This window comes from Schistocerca cancellata, chromosome 1, assembly GCF_023864275.1.
Source record: "Schistocerca cancellata isolate TAMUIC-IGC-003103 chromosome 1, iqSchCanc2.1, whole genome shotgun sequence".
NCBI classification, from domain to species: Eukaryota; Metazoa; Arthropoda; class Insecta; order Orthoptera; family Acrididae; genus Schistocerca; species Schistocerca cancellata.
The window spans coordinates 255,064,611-255,086,050 of NC_064626.1; the positions used below are offsets into that span (position 1 = coordinate 255,064,611).

Here is a 21,440-nt window from a genome sequence, read left to right on the forward strand (position 1 = left end):
CGTCGTACGGAACTGAAGCCAGATGTACGGGACAATATGGTTCAGGTGCCCCACTTATGCTTTTTATGCAACCCGTAATGCCTTCAGAAACCACGTGCGAAATTTTCACATTTTCTCTCTCGCTACGTCCAGACTGTTAGTCCTACAGAGAAAAGACAGGTCTTTTTTGTAGTACATTTAATATAGTTAAACTTTGTACTGGGATACATTTTCGCTGGAGGCAACGATTTTCGAGTTATTCAAGAAAAACGCGTTTGGAAGTCATTTCTGTATGTTTTCTTGAGTAATTTGAAAACTGTGGCATCTAGTGAAAACGTATCCCTGAACAAAATTTAACTACATTAAATTTCCTATAAAAATTTCCTGTTCATTTTTTCTTTAGCATCAACAGTCTGTCTGTAGCGAGCGAGATAGATATGAACATTCCATGTCTAGTTTTTTGAACGCATTACAGGTTGCACTAAACCAACACCGAGGGGCACCTAAACCATCTTGTACATACGAGTTTGAACTTACATGTGATGATACACCAATGCAAGCTTTGGCTGACATGCTTGCTTTCAAGTAGAATGGAGAGAGAACACAATCAGCAACTGTGCACTTCACAGCTTGCGGATTCACTGACAAACTGATTTCAAAGGAAGAGGAAGAAGATCATGGCAACTTAGTGCAAAGATCAAGTGGAAGTTTTAATTGAACAGCATTAACTGAAGCCGTATATTTATATACAAAAAAATAACTCTGTCGCAACAGTAGTAAGCGCTAAACGAAGTCTGCATTGCTTTAAAAGTGTGTAGGCTACAATCAGCAGTGGGTGAAACTGAAAAGAAAAGAAAACCTCTCAGGTCTCAGAGCTGCCGAGAAAAAGTTTCTGTTGAGGTCTCAAAGAAAAATGGTCCTGCAAATGATGTTTACGTGCCAAAAATATGACAGCACAGGAGTAGATTTAAATTTTTTATCAGCACGACAACCAGTTTCGTTAATTTTTATTGCACAATATCCAGTAGAAATTGAAAATTCTCTTCGCTCATCCTCAAATAATTTCGAAATGAATATTAGTTTTCTAGAAGAAGTTTTCATCGAAGAGATGTCGAGCTACCCTTCTTTTCCTGTCGCTCACTCGTTGTATCACCCGTAGTGAGAGTTTCCTTCTTTCCATGTAGTACACTGAGACGGCACACACTGTGGCTGCCGTAGAGAGCCAGAATTGCCAGTTTTTTTTTTTTTTTTTTTTTTTTTAGCATTGGACATAGTGATAATGTGCCTTCTGTGTTCTGTGTACAATACCGACACGCAGCTTGCGGTGCATCTAAAGACACACGACTTTTTTCCCATTCCCTTCAGTGGACTCTTCATTGCCAACTTCACGGAAGGCTTAAATAGGCACTAATGGCACAGTGAATTATGTGACCCGTCCACAGTGGTGCACGCACCATCCTTACAGGTACGTGACTCATAAATTGGCCAGTCATGCTGCGTTTCGTCTACTGTACCTGTGTCCCTACGGCGTGCTAACGAGTTCAATCTCTGTGCTCTTTGAAAGCACCGCTTATACAACATCCTTTTTAATTCGCAAACGGTTCAAGACATCGAAACGAGGTTTCCGGTAAACGATAGTATGCAGAGGGGCACATACGAAGGAGTTCAATAAGTAATACAATACATTTTTCTGAAAGCATTTTTGCTTAATTCATGTTTCCAGTACATCACATTATTTCCCACTCTCGTAGATACAAAACCCTATTTTCCAACAAAATCTCCGTTCAATGCGACGACCTTACGACAACTTACTAGGAGAGTCTGTATGCGGGCATGGTACCACTCTACTGATCGACGTCCGAGCCATCATCTTGCTGCATCAGTAACTTCCTAATTATCCACGTAGTGCTTCCCGCCAACTTCGTCCGTCGTTGGGCCAAAGGGCAAGACAGATGGAAGTCAGGAGCTGCGAGATCCGAACTGTAGTGTGAGCGAGAAAGCAGTCCAATGTAGTTTTGTGACCACCTCTCGAGTGCGGAGAATTCTGTGAGGTTTTGCGTTGTCATGGAGAAGGACAAGTCGTTTCTTCAATTTCCTGAGAGTAGCACAATGTACTATAAGGCAGGACATCGAGCGGAATATCCCATTCAGAGTTGCAGAAGAACGTCGCCATGACTTTACAGGGTGAGGGTGTGGCTTTGAACTTTTTCATCGGAGGAGAGGTGGAGTTCCGCCTCTTCATGGATTGCCCTTTTATTTCCGGTTCGAAGTGATGAACTCACGTTTCATAATTTGTAACGACGTTCAACAAAACTTGTCACCATCAGCATTATAACACACAAGCAATTCCGCACAGGTGGTTCTTCATTGCTCTTTGTAGTTTTATGTTAGATGGAGAGGAATCCAGCGGGCACACATGTATGAATAACGCAAATGGAGCACGAGGGTATCAGTACTACCAACAGAGATGCCCAGCTGTGCAGTGAGGTGTGTGATTGTGATCCGTCGATCGCCTCGACTGAGAGTGTTCACACATCCCAACACTGCAGAAGTCACAGCTGTGCGAGGCCGGGGCGCGACCTTGTTGCGATGGTGACAGACGCCTCACTCAACGACTCCCGGTGATTTTGTTCATTCCCAGGTCTCTGAGACATTCTGATTACGAATATCTGCGATACTTTCGTTTTCCGTCAAAAGAAACTAAATGACAGCTCTCTACTTGGAATGCGTCTCCATTACAGAGGCAGCGCCGCACCTGTCGGAACTTCATGAAACTAAAGGGGCTGAGCCGTGCGTGGCTCGTGTTCCAGCCATCATGTATTTTACACCCTGTTTTTTAACGTACTTCCACCTCACTACATTAATTTAAATTACTACTGTCACTGAGTCGCTTCTTTGGCTGACCGTGACCGACGCTAGCAGCGCGTATCTACATATCCGCTCTCGTAGTATCTTTGCTCGACTGCTATTACTTCCCGGTCGTTGTCTGTCGTAAACGACTCCCCTCTCCTTTATCTCTTCTACACAGCTGATATGCCCAAGCCACCCATACCAGTCCACCTTCTCCAGTATGCTAATGAACCGCCTTCCTGGCTCTCTATCCTACCCTTCAACGGTCTCAACGTATCCTCCAAACCCACCTTAACCAGTTCACAACTTGGTGTAACCAGTGGTTCCTCCGTCTCAACCCCTCAAAACCCAGGCAATCATCATAGGCCGCACCACTCGCTCCTTTCGCCTCCATGATTTCTACCTCACCCTTTATGGTCGTCCTATCCAGCTCACCCCTACCCTGAAATACCTTGGCCTCACCCTCGACCGACACCTCACCTGGACCCCTCATCTCCAGACCATCCAGCAGAAAGCCCATTCCCGCCTCCGCCTTCTGAAACTCCTGTCTGGCCGGACATGGGGATTGCATCCTTCTACCATCCTCCACACCTACAAATCCCTCATCCGTCCTATCCTCTGTTATGCCAGCATTGCCTGGATCTCCGCCCCCACCCACTTTTAAAGGCCCTCCAAATCCTTGAACGCCATGCGCTCTGCTTTGCCTTCTGTATCCGCCTTCCTTCCCCCACACGGCTCCTGTATGAACTGATCCTCTTCCCCCACCTCCTCCTGTTCCTCCAACATCTCCGCATCCTTTACATTGTCCGCAGGCTAGATCCCCCCAACCTTATGGTTTCCTCCTTCCTCTCCACCCCACGCCCGTTGCCACGCCTCTATCACTGTATCCCTCCCTCTCTCCACCTCCACACCCTCCATCTCCTTCATCAGGGCAATTTCCAACGCCTCCCCCTCCCAGATGATGAACTTCGCCGTGACATCTACCCTTCCTTCCAACTATAACCTGGCCTTGTTCCCCCCCCCCTCCCCAGGGCTCCCTTTTTTCCTCTTCCCTCCTTCTCCCAGAGCGGATTTTCCTCCGTCCCCCCCTCCCCCTGAGACCCTGCACCCCATACTTGCCTCTTTCCTTCCCACATCCCTCCCTACCTGGCCCTCTTCAGCGCGTCCGCCACTCCCCCATCTCTTCCCCTCCCTCTCTTCTTCTAGTTTCCCTCATCTCCTTGCACCTAGCAGATCCTCTGTCTTGCTCTTCGTTAGTGTGCCACATCAGTGTTGTGTTTAGTGCTGCTTCTCCTGTGCATCAAGAGGTGTGATTTTAATTGTGTACTGCGTTGAGGTTCGCCATCAGTGTTTGTTATGTGCTACACCATCCGTCGATACCTTTCATGCTCCAGTCATACTGTGCCTTGTGTTCCTCTAATTGTCGCAGTGTGTGGCTTTTTGTGTGTGCTACTTTTAAACAGTTTTAACAGTTTTTTATCTCCATTTTACGGTCACCCCGTTTTTTCTCTATTGCCTTCCATGATATTCCCCCTTTTTTATATCTATGTTCACCATATTCTCTCCTTTGTTCTTTTTAAATGTCTTCTATTCTTTGTTCTATGTCTTTCGGCTGAAGAGCAGCGCATGTGCTGCTGCCAGCCCGCCCCGATGGGGAATAGAAATACAATAAAGACAAAAAAAAATCGTAAACGAGTTCGGGGTCGCGGTTCGGGCAGCCAGTCAGTTGGAATGCGTCTGGAAGGACCTGCCAGTCGGGGAGTTGTAATGCTGCACTAGCGCAGTCGGTTGGAGCTGTGAGGTCTGTCTCGATATGGCTCGCCCCACCATTGCTGCCACGCATCACTTGAGCCGGGCCACGGTCTTGGTGGATCGTTGGTTGGTCGTCCTACCGGACGTGTATTGGGTATCATTCAGGTCTTCGTGCAAAGTGTTTGTCAAGTTGTGTGTAGTTGGTGTTATTTCCAATGACGACGATTTTAGTTGTTGTCGGCATTCTGGGGGGAGTCGGTCGGTTGCTGAAGACCAGCGAATTTCTCTGCATGGTGCAGTCGGCTGGGTGCGCTGGCGGTCCCTCCGCAGAGTTGGAGCGTGTGTGGAGCTGTCCGATCGCTGCAAGATTCGTGGTTAATCGACCCAGGACATAAAAGTTGAGTATAATTTCAACTACCAATGCCACGTCCATTCATGTTGTGTGGTTCGTTTTGGTGGTTCTCTGTTGGGGAGGTTTCCCTGTAAGCAACACAGTGTGTTCCTGTTGCTGAAACTTAGCCAACATGCGGTGCAGTTAACTATATTGGTTGACTACAATTCAAGTGCAACAGCGGAATTTTCTGCCTTGTGGACGTTAGTGTTTTGGTTACCTGCTCTGGCCACTAACGTAATTTCAGGCAGCGTCCTTTCCTCACCTGTTGTCGCTGTTCAACATGGTGTGTAGTTTTGACTTCTAATACATATTTCATTGTGGACAATCACGTTCGTATCTTTTTGTGTTTGAATTTTCATGTACCTTTTGGTGGCAAGCGTTTTGGTGGTCTGTCCATGACTGTCCCATGGTTGGGCTCCGACGGATCAAGTGTAGTTCGGCTCACCATCTGTTTCACCTAAGTGAACGAAGGCAGACAGACCTCCCTGTAGGCTTCTGAGTGCCGTTCTCTTTATTGTCCTTCTCACCGGTGTTGATTGTATGTTTATTATCTATCATAGCCAATGATTTAAAAAATTCTTGCTTTTACTTGATTTTGCGTGTTTTTGAATTATGGAAAATAAATTGTGGGCCTTCAGCCACTTAAATCCTTATTCTAAAAACAAACTAAAAAAATGTGGCTTTCTGCCTTTGAAAAGTTATGGTAATTTATTTTAAAATTTTAAATTTCATTGTGGGCCTTCAGCCGTTTCTATTGCATCTTGTTTATGTTTGTCTATTCACCCTTGCTTTGAGGCTCTCAGCCTCGCTGTGTATGTCTATGTTAATTATTTTATTGGCAATTTTAACTGCATGCTTTTACCACTTGAGATTTATCTTGTTGCTTTAAAATTTCTGGTTTGGAGGCCTTCAGCCGTAAAATAATTGCATTTTTGAAACTCGTAACTCTAAAATTTGGCTATGCGCCGTTTTGGTTTAAAGGTGTTATTAAATTACGATAAATTACAATTTTGAGTGAACCTGACCGACACCTTATTTGGTCCTTTCCACAATCATAATCACCTGTTCTACCCAGCGGGTTTCGCGGGCGTCTGAGGCTAAAGCGGACATGTTACACGATGTCTGAGATCTAACTCCGCATTTTTTCCAGCCGAAATCAGCCAAGAAAAAAGGTGTTGCAACAGTTATTGAATGCCTCCCGTAATTTTTGTGCCTGGTCGTCACTCCTAATTCTCGTTTCAACTTAGTGTGGTGGAAGCAGGTACAGCTTCTTTTTAAGTAGCTGGTTTCAGCTGCTTATCACGTCTTTCATAGCGCAACCAGTGTAGATGGAAAGCGCTGGTTAATTTCCAGTTACTAACAAAATTTCTCTTAAAGAAGACTTTTACAAGCCCATTGGATAGAGCAGCCGGCAATTAGCCAAGTGCGCCATTTGTTTTATTGATACATACAGATGCACTAAAAACCAAGACTAACCAATACTCCACCACCAACTGACTTGCGCTGCTGTGTGGCGCTAGCAGTTAGCATGCACCAGGGCAGTGCTGTCACTGCTGCAGCACTGGTTAATCTTCGCGTTTTTAACCTTAAACTCACGAGGCGTGGTCTCTCAGACCGCGCGAGAATTTCCTACTTACTCCGCAAGGTTAAAGCCTGCGTCACCTAGGACGGCGCACAGAGTTTTGAGGGAATGCTGTTGTGCCATCCCTACCCTCCTTAAATCACGAGCCCAACAATCTTTTACCATCGGTTTCACTGTCGTCTTCTTTGTTTATTGCTGACACGTGTTGGGGTTTCCCAGACCGCACTTCGTGGTCTACGTACCAATTTTGTGCAGTGCAGTACAAAATGTGTTCGCGTGAGCTTGTCAATTTTAACTATCCTAAATTCAGTAAAACTGTTAGTCAGTGGATAGAATAAGATGTGAGTGATATAGATGAAGATGTAGACGATGAGTTTGCAATCGCTAGTGATCAGTTCTGCTAGTGAACAAGAATATGTTTCAAAGGAAGAACTTCAGGAACATGGTGACAGGAATCTTTCTCGATGTTACTGCAACCTACTTTGTGAGTTAGCACTGAAATGCTAACCGTCTGGATACCCAACCATCTACTACACTGCACGCCAGTTCGACGTTTGTTCAACGCTGCCTTAATGATGTTGCAGTTTTAGTGGCCAGCAGTGACTATCTTTTAAGGCATGATAACATGACTATATTTATCCAGTGAGGTGGCCATTGTAACTGCCACAGATCACTGCAACTCTAACCATTGACACATCCACTGTTTGTATACAGAGTGTAAAGAATACAACTGTAGATGTTTTTATATGCGCACCTTGATATGTACACACGTCAGTGTGTAATTTGTTTTTCCTCTGCATCTGAAAGTCTTCACACAAACACATCAAATACTTTATGACGTCATGTTTTCTGCATGGTCGTTACCGCACAACTAAGTGGCGTATGCCTGGCAGTATTGACTAGCCGTTCCGCGTCTATGCATCCGCACTGCAACACTTGACCAGCTGCCTGGGGCAAAATAAGCATTAATGCCTGGCTCTTGCCACATTTTCTTGGAGGTACTACTGAATCTTAAAATATAGGACTTGTAATATCAGTAATTATTAGTCTGCAAATGAAGAAAACACTGATGTAATGTTCAGTACGCCATCCTCAGTCATCAATAGAAACATTTGGACTTGTACCTTTTACACCCTGTATATGTGTTTGAAATTGTCTACATGGGCATTTCTTCTAATGCTTAACATTTCCGACTCTACATCATGATAAAAATAGCATAATTTGACCACCATACTAGCATTGCTCAGACGTGGCAGCTGACTGACTGCAGCCTCTGCTGTGTGTTCCAGACAGAGGGCAGCTACCAGAACTGCACCACGCCGCCTGGCGGGTCTGGCCTTTGCCGACACCTGGCCGCCTGTATTCTCCCCGAGTTCAAGGAGAAGCTGGACGTCTTCCTCTCCGGTTGGCTGTGCGTCGTCGCGGGAAGGTGAGGCTGGATTTGTACACCTATTGTGTTCAGGGCCGGTTTAAGGTCGGGTGAACCCGTGACACTGATAAACTGTTGGGCTCTATTTAACTTTATAATTACATGTATAATTATACATCCATATAAGATCGGAAGTGACATAAAATTTTATTTCACTAATTTGACCAGTACGAGAAACTATGTTTCTAGATTTCTAAAACAATTAGCTGGGGTACCCGGCGTCGCTCAGGAAGTTAGTAATCGAATTTTTCCATTCATGCAGCAGAATCCTGGTGTTTCTCTACTGAATTTTTCGCCTTCCAAAAAGACTGTTATCTATTTTTCCGATCATAATGTGTTTTTGTTGGTTATATTCTTTCGTCGGGTCGCGGTGCAATGCTTAATTTGTTAGATTGTACTGTTTACTTTCTGACATTCTGCGTGGTGTCTGTTTGATCTATATCGTGTCTCCCTACCACTTTCGCGCAACGACGCTCTGAGCGTGTTTTTTAGGGAACTGACTAGTTTGAACCTGGGACCTGTTGCTGGTAAGGAGACGCCAGACCACACATGACATGTAGAATTCAGAAAAGTTCAGTGAGACTAGCGATGATATAACCAAATACTTAATGATTTCAGCGTCAGCTCCACTGCACTCCCTGTAAAAGAATCTTAATACTAACTAAATTTAGTGGAAGGGGTTCAAGACTTTCTTATTTTTAGTTAGCTGGTAAAATAACGTCGAAAAAGCAGTTTAGTTTACCACTGGAAATTTTATTCTACTCACAAAACATTGTTTATAAATTGCACTATTGATAAAAGGAAATGTTTTAATACAGGATGGTAAAAACCAATTGCGTTCAACAAAAATGTGAACGAATATTCCCTGAGTGGGTTTCCAAGTTCTACAATGGATCGAAGGATGACCGACCTATGCCATATCACATCTATAATCTAGGTTTAAATTAAGTTTCACAAGAGAGAAAACTATCAAAATGGTCTACAGTGACCCTCAATTATCTTTAATTACTTATCTAACTTGTCGTAAATTACAGTGGCTGATGTGGGTTCTCAATAACTATATAACAGAAAAATCATCGCGTTTCAGATTTTTACTTCAAGTGCCAAATGTGAACACCATGAGCTTTAATTGACGATCGACACTAGTATTACGCAAAAAAAGGGGGTGTAACAGATGAGACTTCTGCAGTTCTGAGTGAAGCTTTATGTGCTGTTATGCGGCATCGCGTGCGTTCATTACCTTGTCGGTGTTCGTCAGGGGGCGGCGGTCAGCACAGCTCCGCTCACCTCGCCGTCTCGGAAGCAACTCCCTCCTAATTTCTCCTTACTACAATTTACCGAAGTTTGTTTAAAAAAACTATCTGGCTGTGTTTTCATCTGACCAATCAGGGTCTCAATGTTAAGGACAACTGCAGATACCGACGCGTGTACACTGTCTTGAAGTTGATTATAAATTAAGTTCATGTTACAAAATGCATATTATTAGAAATCTGTTTAGGTGTCTCGGGAATACACACTCCATAGGATTATGGTTGAAATGGCTCTGAGCACTATGGGACTTAACATCTGAGGTCATCAGTCGCCTAGAACTTAGAACTGCTTAAACCTAACTAACCTAAGGACATCACACACATCCATGCTCGAGGCAGGAATCGAACCTGCGACCGTAGCGGTCGCTCGGTTCCAGACTGCAGCGCCTAGAACCGCTCGGCCACTCCGGCCGGCGACAGTAAAAAGTCACGACACATATTGTGCTTAGCAGTGGAAGCTGCTAACTTAACAGTACAACATTCGGTTGATGAGGATAAGCGTAGTGTCTTGTTCGAAAGGGTTAAAATTTAAAGCGCACACGATAACTAGAAACCTTCTAGCTGATGAAAACCGCGTACCGGGTTGGGACTCGAACCTTGGAGAGCCACAACACGACTCACGAGCTACCCTCACAGCTTTACTTCTGCGAGTAGCGCGTGAACTGTGGATTGTGATTTGATAGCACAAGCAAAGGTCGGAAGTTCGAGTCATGGTCCGGCACACATTTTAATCTGCTAATTTTCAAATTAGTGCAAACACCGCTGCAGAGTGAAAATTCATTCTGGCATGAAAGAAAATTTTACAGAAATGTGATTGAACTTGGAAGACAAACATATTACAGAGACATACTACTCCTGAACTCAAATTAGTTAAAGGAACGTAAAACAAGTTCGTAAGAATAGTAATTATACGTGAGCAAGACTGTTGTTAATCTTAATTCAAACAAAACTTCTCATGGTATGAGAGTATTCTCTGAGCGCCCTACGTCGTTTGGTTCGAGCGTATAACAAACGATTTTAGGTAACATTTATTAACAGTGTAACGTAGTGTAATATAACATCGTAGTAATGCGCATTTGACGACATTGGAACACAACATGTATACAGTGTGATTCAAAAGTAACCGTGCAAACATAGTCGGTGTGATGTATGGATCGAAATAAGAGTAAAATATTAAAGCACTTTCAGACAAAACTTTATTTATTTCCGAGTTACGACGCATAATGTCATTTATGGTACGCATTACATCATGGGCCAGCACATCTTTTTGGCGTGTCGTCTTCTCCTACATATCGACTGTTGTTGCTTTGTACACCCTTCTGCACTACTCGATTGATTCTGGCAAGAAACACCTTCGTTTACTTGAGTTCGGTGTGCTCCGTTGTGCAGAATGAGATGAACGTAGCTTGCAACATGCCGAGAGCGCAAAGATATCGAGCACGCCACTGTCTTCATCTACATGGACATAGTTTCGAACATTTCTTGGAGTAAACGTACAGTACTTAGTTGTATTGAATTTCGAGTCCCTTCGTGTCGTTGCATTCTGAGAAGAATTAATTGTGTGTTGTTTGTGTTGCACTTGTGATCCCTACTCTAACGCTTAACTCTGAAATAAAGCTATTTCGGACAAACCTTTATTTAACATTTTAATCTTATTTTGATGCATACATTACACCTACGAAGTTTCAACAGCTACTGTTGATTCACACTGTATAATAAACATCTTCTGTCAATTTTTAATATCGAAAGCTTGTTTAAAACATGGAATTAGGTGGAACATATTCTTCAAACGTCCAAAAACACATACATTTTGATGTCAGTTGTTTTTATTATTTCCTGTGCTTTAAAAGCATGTTGTGCATGTGCGAAGTGTGCTATATGAGCATCGTGTGGTTGTGTTGGCTTTTTGAAGTTCTCTGGATGAGATGTTTCAGTGCGTGTTTAAAGTAATGCAGTTTGTTCATGATCTCAGGTTCGCAGCCGTGCATGCATTCTGACTTCAGTGGGTTAATCCTAAACATTTACCCAGACATGAGACTGTAATACCACTTTAATTCATGTCAAGTGGGAAACAGTGGCATGCTTACCATTGAACTGGCTATTGTCTCAAATATGAAAATGATTAATCGAGTGTCTGCTGTGTTAGATCCCCCATAGGAGGAGTCTTCAAGTTCTAATTCCTCTGACTTTCTCTTCACAAACTAGTCACACAAAACATTTCAAACTTCAGTCATTTCCCAAAGTAATCCCCCCGAAGCTGTATATACCTTCACAAAATCGACACTATGGTTGCATAGCCGCTGCGAACGCGTGACCGCGGATTTTGTCTTTCACCGTTGTAATAAGCCAGAAAATAGCTAGAAGCCAGGTCACTTGAGTACGGAACATGAAAAACCATTTCTAAGTCGTTTTCATGAAGAAACTACTGCGTCACGTTCACCCGATACGCTGGTGCATTGTCTTTGTGAAACAGCCCTTTCAAGACATTTTTCTCGAAATGTTTCTAAGAGGTTCTTCTTCGAAACACCTTGGTAGCTCGTACCTGTTATCGTACTGTCCTTTGAAAAACACTATGTATAAGTCAACAAAATTAAACACTCTACAGTGATGGCATCAATAGACTGGTTGGAAGAAATGCGTTCGTCACAACGGTGACTATTTTCAAAAATAAATATGTAGAATGTTAATAATGTTTGTTTTATTTATCAAAGATTTAAGCCTTTTGCGTTTAAGAAATTCGGAGGCATTACTTTTCAGCACGCAATGTAATTGCAACAATCGGATTTGGTCTTTCATATGTTGTAGAAATGTTCACAAATGGCCTCATTAAATTAAATTCCTCCTCACTGACAATCAAAGAACCGAAATTAACTATCGGAGAAAGATTTTTCTTGACGAACTTTAAAACACAAAAAAACATTAATTTTATCACAGTTTTGTAACAAAACACTACCACCACCGCTACTGTTTGTATGTACTGGTGGGTAGAAACTTCAGCCCGCTATCTCTCTAACTCCAGCCTTTTTAAATTACACTGTAATTTCGCAACTGTTTTGTCCATGGACACTGGTAACGCTGTCAATTTATTATTCCTTCTTTGTTACAGCCCCATCATATATTCTCTCTGTCAAAATGAAACACTTAACAAAGAGGAAATTATTTTACGTCTGAGGCTTTTTGATTTTTCTAAAGTGGTTTATGTGATCTGAAGTGAAAAATGTTAAGACCAACAGGCAAGGGCGCCCACACCCAGGGCCGAGATTTCTCCCGCAGCGCCCCCCCCCTTCCCCCTTAGCTCTCGAGGAACGGAAAAAATAAAGTGTAGACAGGTGTTTTCTGCCAAGAAAATGACTAAAAACTCAGTATTACGCAGGTTTTTAACATAATCGGAAATGGAGCTTTTTGTGTCTACTTGCAAATTAATTTGTCTATCAAAAAATTAAAAATACTCCATTGCCCCAGGTCTTTCTCCCGCCCCTCCAGTAAACTATCATATGGGTGGCCACGGAAAAGGCGTTATCTGTCTTAGATTTTCAGTATTGCAAGCTGCAGCCTGAGCCGTTTGTAGATACGTACACTCCTGGAAATGGAAAAAAGAACACATTGACACCGGTGTGTCAGACCCACCATACTTGCTCCGGACACTGCGAGAGGGCCGTACAAGCAATGATCACACGCACGGCACAGCGGACACACCAGGAACCGCGGTGTTGGCCGTCGAATGGCGCTAGCTGCGCAGCATTTGTGCACCGCCGCCGTCAGTGTCAGCCAGTTTGCCGTGGCATACGGAGCTCCATCGCAGTCTTTAACACTGGTAGCATGCCGTGACAGCGTGGACGTGAACCGTATGTGCAGTTGACGGACTTTGAGCGAGGGCGTATAGTGGGCATGCGGGAGGCCGGGTGGACGTACCGCCGAATTGCTCAACACGTGGGGCGTGAGGTCTCCACAGTACATCGATGTTGTCGCCAGTGGTCGGCGGAAGGTGCACGTGCCCGTCGACCTGGGACCGGACCGCAGCGACGCACGGATGCACGCCAAGACCGTAGGATCCTACGCAGTGCCGTAGGGGACCGAACCGCCACTTCCCAGCAAATGAGGGACACTGTTGCTCCTGGGGTATCGGCGAGGACCATTCGCAACCGTCTCCATGAAGCTGGGCTACGGTCCCGCACACCGTTAGGCCGTCTTCCGCTCACGCCCCAACATCGTGCAGCCCGCCTCCAGTGGTGTCGCGACAGGCGTGAATGGAGGGACGAATGGAGACGTGTCGTCTTCAGCGACGAGAGTCGCTTCTGCCTTGGTGCCAATGATGGTCGTATGCGTGTTTGGCGCCGTGCAGGTGAGCGCCACAATCAGGACTGCATACGACCGAGGCACACAGGGCCAACACCCGGCATCATGGTGTGGGGAGCGATCTCCTACACTGGCCGTACACCACTGGTGATCGTCGAGGGGACACTGAATAGTGCACGGTACATCCAAACCGTCATCGAACCCATCGTTCTACCATTCCTAGACCGCCAAGGGAACTTGCTGTTCCAACAGGACAATGCACGTCCGCATGTATCCCGTGCCACCCAACGTGCTCTAGAAGGTGTAAGTCAACTACCCTGGCCAGCAAGATCTCCGGATCTGTCCCCCATTGAGCATGTTTGGGACTGGATGAAGCGTCGTCTCACGCGGTCTGCACGTCCACCACGAACGCTGGTCCAACTGAGGCGCCAGATGGAAATGGCATGGCAAGCCGTTCCACAGGACTACATCCAGCATCTCTACGATCGTCTCCATGGGAGAATAGCAGCCTGCATTGCTGCGAAAGGTGGATATACACTGTACTAGTGCCGACATTGTGCATGCTCTGTTGCCTGTGTCTATGTGCCTGTGGTTCTGTCAGTGTGATCATGTGATGTATCTGACCCCAGGAATGTGTCAATAAAGTTTCCCCTTCCTGGGACAATGAATTCACGGTGTTCTTATTTCAATTTCCAGGAGTGTATTTCTAAGATGTGTCTGAAGCAGTATTTCCTTTTTCTCCAGTTTCCTCGGCGTATGTTGTCCTGACACCACTGCAGTTCCATGATCAGTCTATGGAATAGCGGCCTGGAGACAGAAGACAACGGCTCACATGAAAGGTGGCAGCAAATCTACAGTACCTGCGCTGCTGCAGTAAGGAACGGCGGAGAAAGCTATACAACTGTCGGAAGCCAGACACATGTATGAAGATTGTGTCGAGTTCAAACAATGCAGCATGATCCACAACTGTACACTGTACTTAGCAACACTGCGTAAAAATTAAATACTCTCATTGTCACGTGTAGTTCATAATCGTTTTGACTGATAATAAAATATTAATTCTCTGTAGAGAGTACACTTTGTTCTTCATTACAAGAGTCCAAAACCGCTCACATCGCATTCGTTGATTACACACCGTTTCATGTAATTTACTTTTGGTGAGTCATTTTATTATCAGTAAAAAGCTGTCACTTTCTGTTAATTTGATAAATGCAATCCTTGCTAATGCTGGAATGACTTATCTATTTTTCTTTTAAAAAAAAAAGACAGATTTTGGTTTGTAACCGCACCAAGTCTTGGTCCCCTGCTTGTGAACATTTGTTTTATTTATAGCTTGGAAGTTGCTTCTTAAACTTTTCTACTCTAAATATTAATGAAAAGAAATTGCTGTTTTACAGTAATATATCTTGTTAATCTGTCTTCTCCTTAAAATTCCATTATGAGACGACTATCGTCGACTAAGATAATATGCTCGTGAACAGTGTTGCCAAAGATACAACAACCGAAACGTACTGGTGACAACTTGCGCAGTCAAAATTGTCCCATATAGTGAAAACTTGGTACAATAAATAACGTTAAAACTGAGAAGAAATGTTAAGAGAAGGCAGGATGTCAATCTCACTTGAGAACAATTACGATATACGTTTCAATCGCACTAAGACTGAATCGATCCAAATGATGACGGACTGCAATAGACTCACCAAGCAAGTCTTCAGGTGCATCAGGGAAGTGAAATTGACAACTATATGGATTCAAGAGGTTAGAAGTAGTATTGCAAAGAGAGACTTAAAGAATAAGCTTTAAAACTGGAAGGTTTCCAAGGCTGGACGAGAAAGAAATATCAAAAAGTAGTCTGAAGACCGGAAAAGAAACACAGTGAAATAATAAAGGAATAATGGAAGCGGAGGACAGAACAAAATAGGATTAGGAACTGGAAATGGAACGTGGTCCATAGAAGCCTTTACGCAAGAAGAAACGCAGGACAGTAGTACAGATACATGTACGCAAAAACTTATGAGCTATTAATTTAGAAGACATTGAAAAACTGAAGTAAAATAAGTCATTAAGAGAGTTGGTTGAAGTGTGGGACAGTCACAGTTTGTTCATTTAAAATCAAGTCGATGTTGTACAGCATGTTTATTGTCGTCAGTTTAGTTTTCACGCTTTTTTTCTAGATGGTTGATAAGAGCCTGTGTTATGTAGTAGTGACCTCCAATCTATGCATGCGCAACAAATTAAAGAGTCAGAAATAAATTATCTGCAGCTAACCGCATTTGCGTTCACGTAAGTTGCCGTGATTCTGTGCGATCAACCAATATAGAACCTGTGATAATCAAATCAAGTAATTTTGGACTCTACATGTAGTACATTGTGGTATTGCACTGAGGTGACGAGTCATGGGATAGCGATATGAACATATACAGATGGTAAAAGTTTAGCGTAGACAAGTCATAAAAGGACAACGCATGAGCAGAGCTTTAATTTGCACTCGGTTGATTCATGTGAAAAGGTTTCCGAGGCGAGTATGGCCCCACGATGGGAATTACACACTTTGAACGCGCAATTGCAGTTGGAGCTAGATGCACGGGATATTCTGTTTCTGAAATCGTTAAGGAATTCAATGTTTGGGGATCCACGGTGCCAAGAGTGAGCTGAGAATAGCAAATTTCAGGCATTGCCTCTCACCTCGGACAATACGATGGCCGGCAGCCTTCACTCAACGGGCGAGAGCAGCGGCGTTTGCGTGTTGACAGTGATAACAGACAAGCAACACTGCGTGAAATAGCTTCAGAAATGAATGTGGCACGTACGAGGAACGTATGCGTTAGGACAGTCCTGCGAAATTTGTCGTTAATGAGCTAAGGCAGCAGACGACTGACGCGAGTATCTTTGCTAACACAACATCGCCTGCTGACCATATCCGTTGTACCCTAGGAGATTAGAAAACTGTGGTCTGGTCAGATGAGACCCGATTTCAGTTGGTGAGAGAGCAAATAGGTTTCCAGTGTGGCGCAGACCCTATGAAGCCATAGATCGATGATGCCTGCAAGGCACTGTGTAAGCTGGTGGTGGCTCCATAACGGTCTGGGCTTCGTTTACTTGGAATGGACTGGGTCCTCCAGTCCGGATGAAGTGATCAGTGACTGGATATGGTAATCTTCGGCTACTTGGAGACCATCTGAACTTCATTCCCCAAACAACAATGGAATTTTTACGGATGACAATGCGACAAGTCATCGAGCCACAACTGACCGCGATTGGTTTGAAGTACATTCTGGTCAATTCGAACGAACGATATGGCCACCCAGAACGTAATAGAGAGACACTTTCGTGTACAGAATCGTGCACTGGCAACACTTTCGCTGAAATCGGGAATTTCCAGAATCAGGGAAATGATATAAATGAAAGCACTAGGCCACTTTAGCTATCATCATTTATTCTTGGACAAAAACATTTACTTTTATATCTTTGGGGGGGGGGCAGGGGTAACAAGAGGTCCCCTTTGAAAACAGTTAGGTAATGGTGAAAGAGACAGCTGTTGAATTACAATAGTAATAATAACAAACAAATTCAAGAAATAAGACCTGAACAATTTTAGCAGTTTTAAAATTTTTAAATTAAACAATTTTTAAAAAACCAGTCAGTTAAAATAATTAAAACAGTTCTAAATAAATTTCTTCAAAACATTAGGCAGACCCCCCAAAAGGTTTACATCAATAAACTTACAATAAAGCTTAGAACAATGATATAATATGTATTAAACATTAAAGGGAAAACTTCTTGTGCCTCTTGGCCCGCAGCAAAATTTCGTTTACAGTGCAAGTTAGATAATATAAGATACTCAGTTTGAGCAGAGACAGCCAGTGAGTGCGACTGCAAACAACCAGCAAGCCGCGCTAGGAAATGATGAGGGCCGTGCGCAGGGCCGCAAGTTCAGGCCCACCCAGCAAGAAGCCGCCGACACGGAACACTCTCCCAGCAACTCAGTAAGTGCTGTTAACAAACGAGAAAGATAAGTGTCTGACTGGATTATACTACGAGTATAGTTATAGTTTAATCACGATTGCACTTGTAGAGGGTTTTCAGTAAGTTGATATGCCCTAGGAAATAAGTTTCGTTGACAGAGAACTACAGAAAGGGAGCTGTAATTTCTTGCAGGAAATAATACAATAAACAACTCGCGAGGGTCTTACCAACGGCTGGAGGTCACAACATGCTTAAAAGGGCTGGATAATAGTGATAGCAGAGAGCCCACCAGGTTCTAAAACAACGTGAAAAACAAACAAATTAAAAACTAAAACAAACAAACTAGATTAGGCGTAGGGGCCAAATAACAACGCGTGCCGATGACTCAGTGAACATACGAACCAGATCTTTGCCTTCTGCCCAGTCCTGGCGAAGAAGAGTGTAGGACGACCCGGAAAGACGTCGTGCCAATCTGCTCCGCGAGTCCATGCTCTAAGCACTGCTGCTGCCCCCGGTTCCACACTGTGCCAAAACAACCCGTCTACTGCTTGGGCCGCGCTCTTCGGACGTCTCTGCTAGACGCGACTTAAAGCGACTGCTTTTGAAGACTAGCGAGTCATCGATAACGCTAGCTAAGAGTTATCGACAGTGAGAAGGAGAAATGAGCTGCCACCGCTCATTCGCAATTACGGACGGCTGTAGAGGTACCATGGCTCAATATTCCTGCAGGGGATTTCCAACGACTTGTTAAGTCCTCACCACATTGAGTTACTGCACTACGCCGGAAAAAAGGATGTCCGATACAATATACCTCAATGTATAGCGTGTAAATGGAACGTATTTGTCATTGCTGCTAACATGTATGACTGCTGTGTTAGTTTTTATCTTGAACACTGTTGTGTCTGCCAAATAATTTTTAGTCAGCCTGTGTGGACAGCCTGTTACTTGCAACCGCAAGATAAAAGTTGGGGTTCAAAGCGAAGATGCATAGACATTTGAATGTATTGTGCGCATGCATTTTTCTAGGTCGCGTGGGAATGTGGCGTTTTATATCGAGAGGCATTGTATTGCCTTTTCGGGAGGTGCAGGCTACGAATCGCTCTGAAGCAAGTATGGTTTTCATTTTCTTGAGATTTTCTTCAACTCGTTTCGTGCTAATTCAGAAATTTTTTTTTCAACAATTGATGACCATTTTCTGTATATGCTCAGGTACTTTTTTTACTCTAATAGTGCTCCGTTCCTGGCAACTTCGAAGTCAAGGAAACATTAAAAAATTGCAGACTTCGGGAAAAGCTACATCCATTTCGACCAGCAGTCCGTAGCTAATTAAGGATAATATATTTCATAAATCGAGAAATCATGAAATTTGTGTCCCTTTTAACAAGCTCTGCATCACATTCTGAGGCACAATCAACAAATATTCTAACTTGCAGTACTGTTCGTTCATTATCGACCGAGGTGGCTCAATGTTAAGGACTATGGACTTTCGTTTGGATGGAGGAAATGTTCAAGTCACAATCCAACCACCCAAACCCAAATAATTTGTGGGGTCTTCAAGTTGATTCAGATGGATACAAGGGTGAAATCGTCATCCTTCTGCAACACAGAAAGTGTCTTTACTTCGGCCATGTGTTTGGGGCGGGGGGGGGGGGGGGGGGGACTGCAAGCGCAACAGATGGTGAGGTAACATATCTCACATGTGCTCCGTCGGCGATAGTTGCGTATTGGCCGCGCGACCGTACTCCCAACAACAATATTGCTGTTGTAGTCTACAGTCCAAAGATTGATTTGTTGGAAACAGCTGGCTGAGATCCAGATTTCAGGTTACAAACGTCTCTTTAACATGCATCAGCATGGAGAAAACAACTCTCTGATTGAAAATTCCTGGCAGAATAAAACTGTGTGCCGGACCGAGACACGAATTCGAGAACTTTGCCTTTCGCGGGCAAGTGCTCTACCAACTGAGCTACCCAAGCACGACTCACGCCCCGTCCTCACAGCTTTACTTCCGCCAGTACCTCGTCCCCTACCTTCCGAACTTTACAGTAGCTCTCCTGCGAACCATGCAGGACTAGCACTCCTGAAAGAAAGGATATTACGGAGACATGGCTTAGCCACAGCCTGGGCCATGTTTCCAGAATGAGATTTTCACACTGCAGCGTAGTGTGCGCTGATATGAAACTTCCTGGAAGATTAAAACTGTGTGCCGTACCGAGACTCGAACTCCGGACCTTTGCCTTTCGCAGGCAAGTGCTCTCCACACTAGCTCACGAAAGGCAAAGGAGAAAGTCTAACAACTGCGACGTATTGTTCACTTTGGGTTTAATTGACGGATGAAGCTGGCGGCAGCAGCTCAATCTCTCGTACTGTGCATCGCGCAAAACACGTCAGATTTACTTTTTTGAAGAAACATTGTTCTAAATGATAACTAACTGAAAACCTCAGCTGCCGACAGGTGGTGTTGATATACCTCGATGTGGACAGCTGAAAATGTGTGCCCCGACCGGGACTCGAACCCGGGATCTCCTGCTTACATGGCAGACGCTCTATCCGTCTGAGCCACCGAGGACACAGATGAATAGCGCGACTGCAGGGACTTATCCCTCGCACGCTTCCCGTGAGACTCACATTCCCAACTATCCACAATTCTACATATGTATTGTACCTTATAGACATTTGCCCACCCATTCATTACTCGCGCACGCTTTGGCCATTCCCGTAAGAGTTTGGGCAACCAATGCGCATTCGCACAGACGAAGGTCAATGGCTGGGTAGCCTTTAACTATATATACGAAGACAGTAACTTGTTCTCGAAAGAACAGTTACTGTTAATGACCGTGCAGCTTTTCCCTGGAATAAATGATAACTAACTGAAAACCTCAGCTGCCGACAGGTTTTGTTGATATACCTCGATGTGGACAGCTGAAAATGTGTGTCCCCACCATGTAAGCAGGAGATTCCGGGTTCGAGTCACGGTCGGGGTACACATTTTCAGCTGTCCACATCGAGGTATATCAACAACACCTGTCGGCAGCTGAGGTTTTCAGTTAGTTATCATTTATTCCATGCAAAAGCTGCACGGTCATCAACAGTAACTGTTCTTTCGAGAACAAGTTACTGTCTTCGTATAAACATTGTTCTGATTTGAGTGATTTTCAACATTCAGGAAGTCTGGGTAACACGCACATGTGGTCAACTGCGACAATTTGACCATCGCGTGACAGTTGTGTTCAGTAGGTCATGTCAGAAGTTGCGTGCAGGAGTAACACATGCTCTAATTCAACACAACAAAAGTTAAAGGATTGAATATACCGCAAATTAACCTGAACATTTACAGCTTGCTCATCGAGCATTCCTATGCTGTATTGTTACATGTGAAGAATCATGACGCGCTTATGTTAACTTCTTAAGAAGAAATTAGCAGCCGATCCCTAAAAAAAAAAAAAAAAAAAAGTGGCAGTGTGAACATATTTTCCGTCTGGTGGCCCAAAAAGGATGTTCTGCTTTACGAAATCTTCCCCAGGTGTGTGTTCGTGGCAGTTGGTATTTGTTGCCAACTACTAAGACACGTTTTGTTCGATTTGTAAAAAAATGACAAAACTGCATCACGTGTTACTACTACATGATAATTACCCGCGCTGATTTTATAAAGAATACTGTGCATGAGTTTGTTTCGGAAATCATCCTCCATGCACTTATTATTTTCATCTTATGCCCTCAAGTATTTACCTTCCTAATTCCTTGTCGAACAAGCCGGACGGAAATGCAGTTCAAAGCTGGTGTGACGTCGTCATAACTCGTCACGTGCAACGATATTGCATTGGAGTGCTGAATGAGCGAACTGATGATGTTGAAGTAAATGATTATTGACAGACTCTGGTA

General features: G+C 44.0%; 1 protein-coding gene and 1 non-coding gene across 3 annotated transcripts in view; one reads left to right on the forward strand and one right to left on the reverse strand.

Moving 5' to 3' along the window:
• The window catches only part of LOC126170669 (inter-alpha-trypsin inhibitor heavy chain H4-like), a 186,189-nt gene extending 171,524 nt beyond the window's left edge, over positions 1-14,665 (forward strand). For both annotated transcript variants that reach the window (XM_049920744.1, XM_049920746.1), the window contains 2 exons: positions 7,847-7,986; positions 14,337-14,665. In XM_049920744.1, coding sequence (XP_049776701.1) covers positions 7,847-7,986; positions 14,337-14,379 — 183 coding nt within the window. In that variant the 3' untranslated portion in view covers positions 14,380-14,665. The remainder of the gene's footprint in view (positions 1-7,846; positions 7,987-14,336) is intronic.
• Positions 14,666-20,053: 5,388 nt separating this feature from the next.
• Positions 20,054-20,127, reverse strand: Trnat-ugu (transfer RNA threonine (anticodon UGU)). The gene has a single exon. It is a non-coding gene; the product is annotated as a tRNA-Thr (tRNA).
• Positions 20,128-21,440: the final 1,313 nt, after the last annotated feature.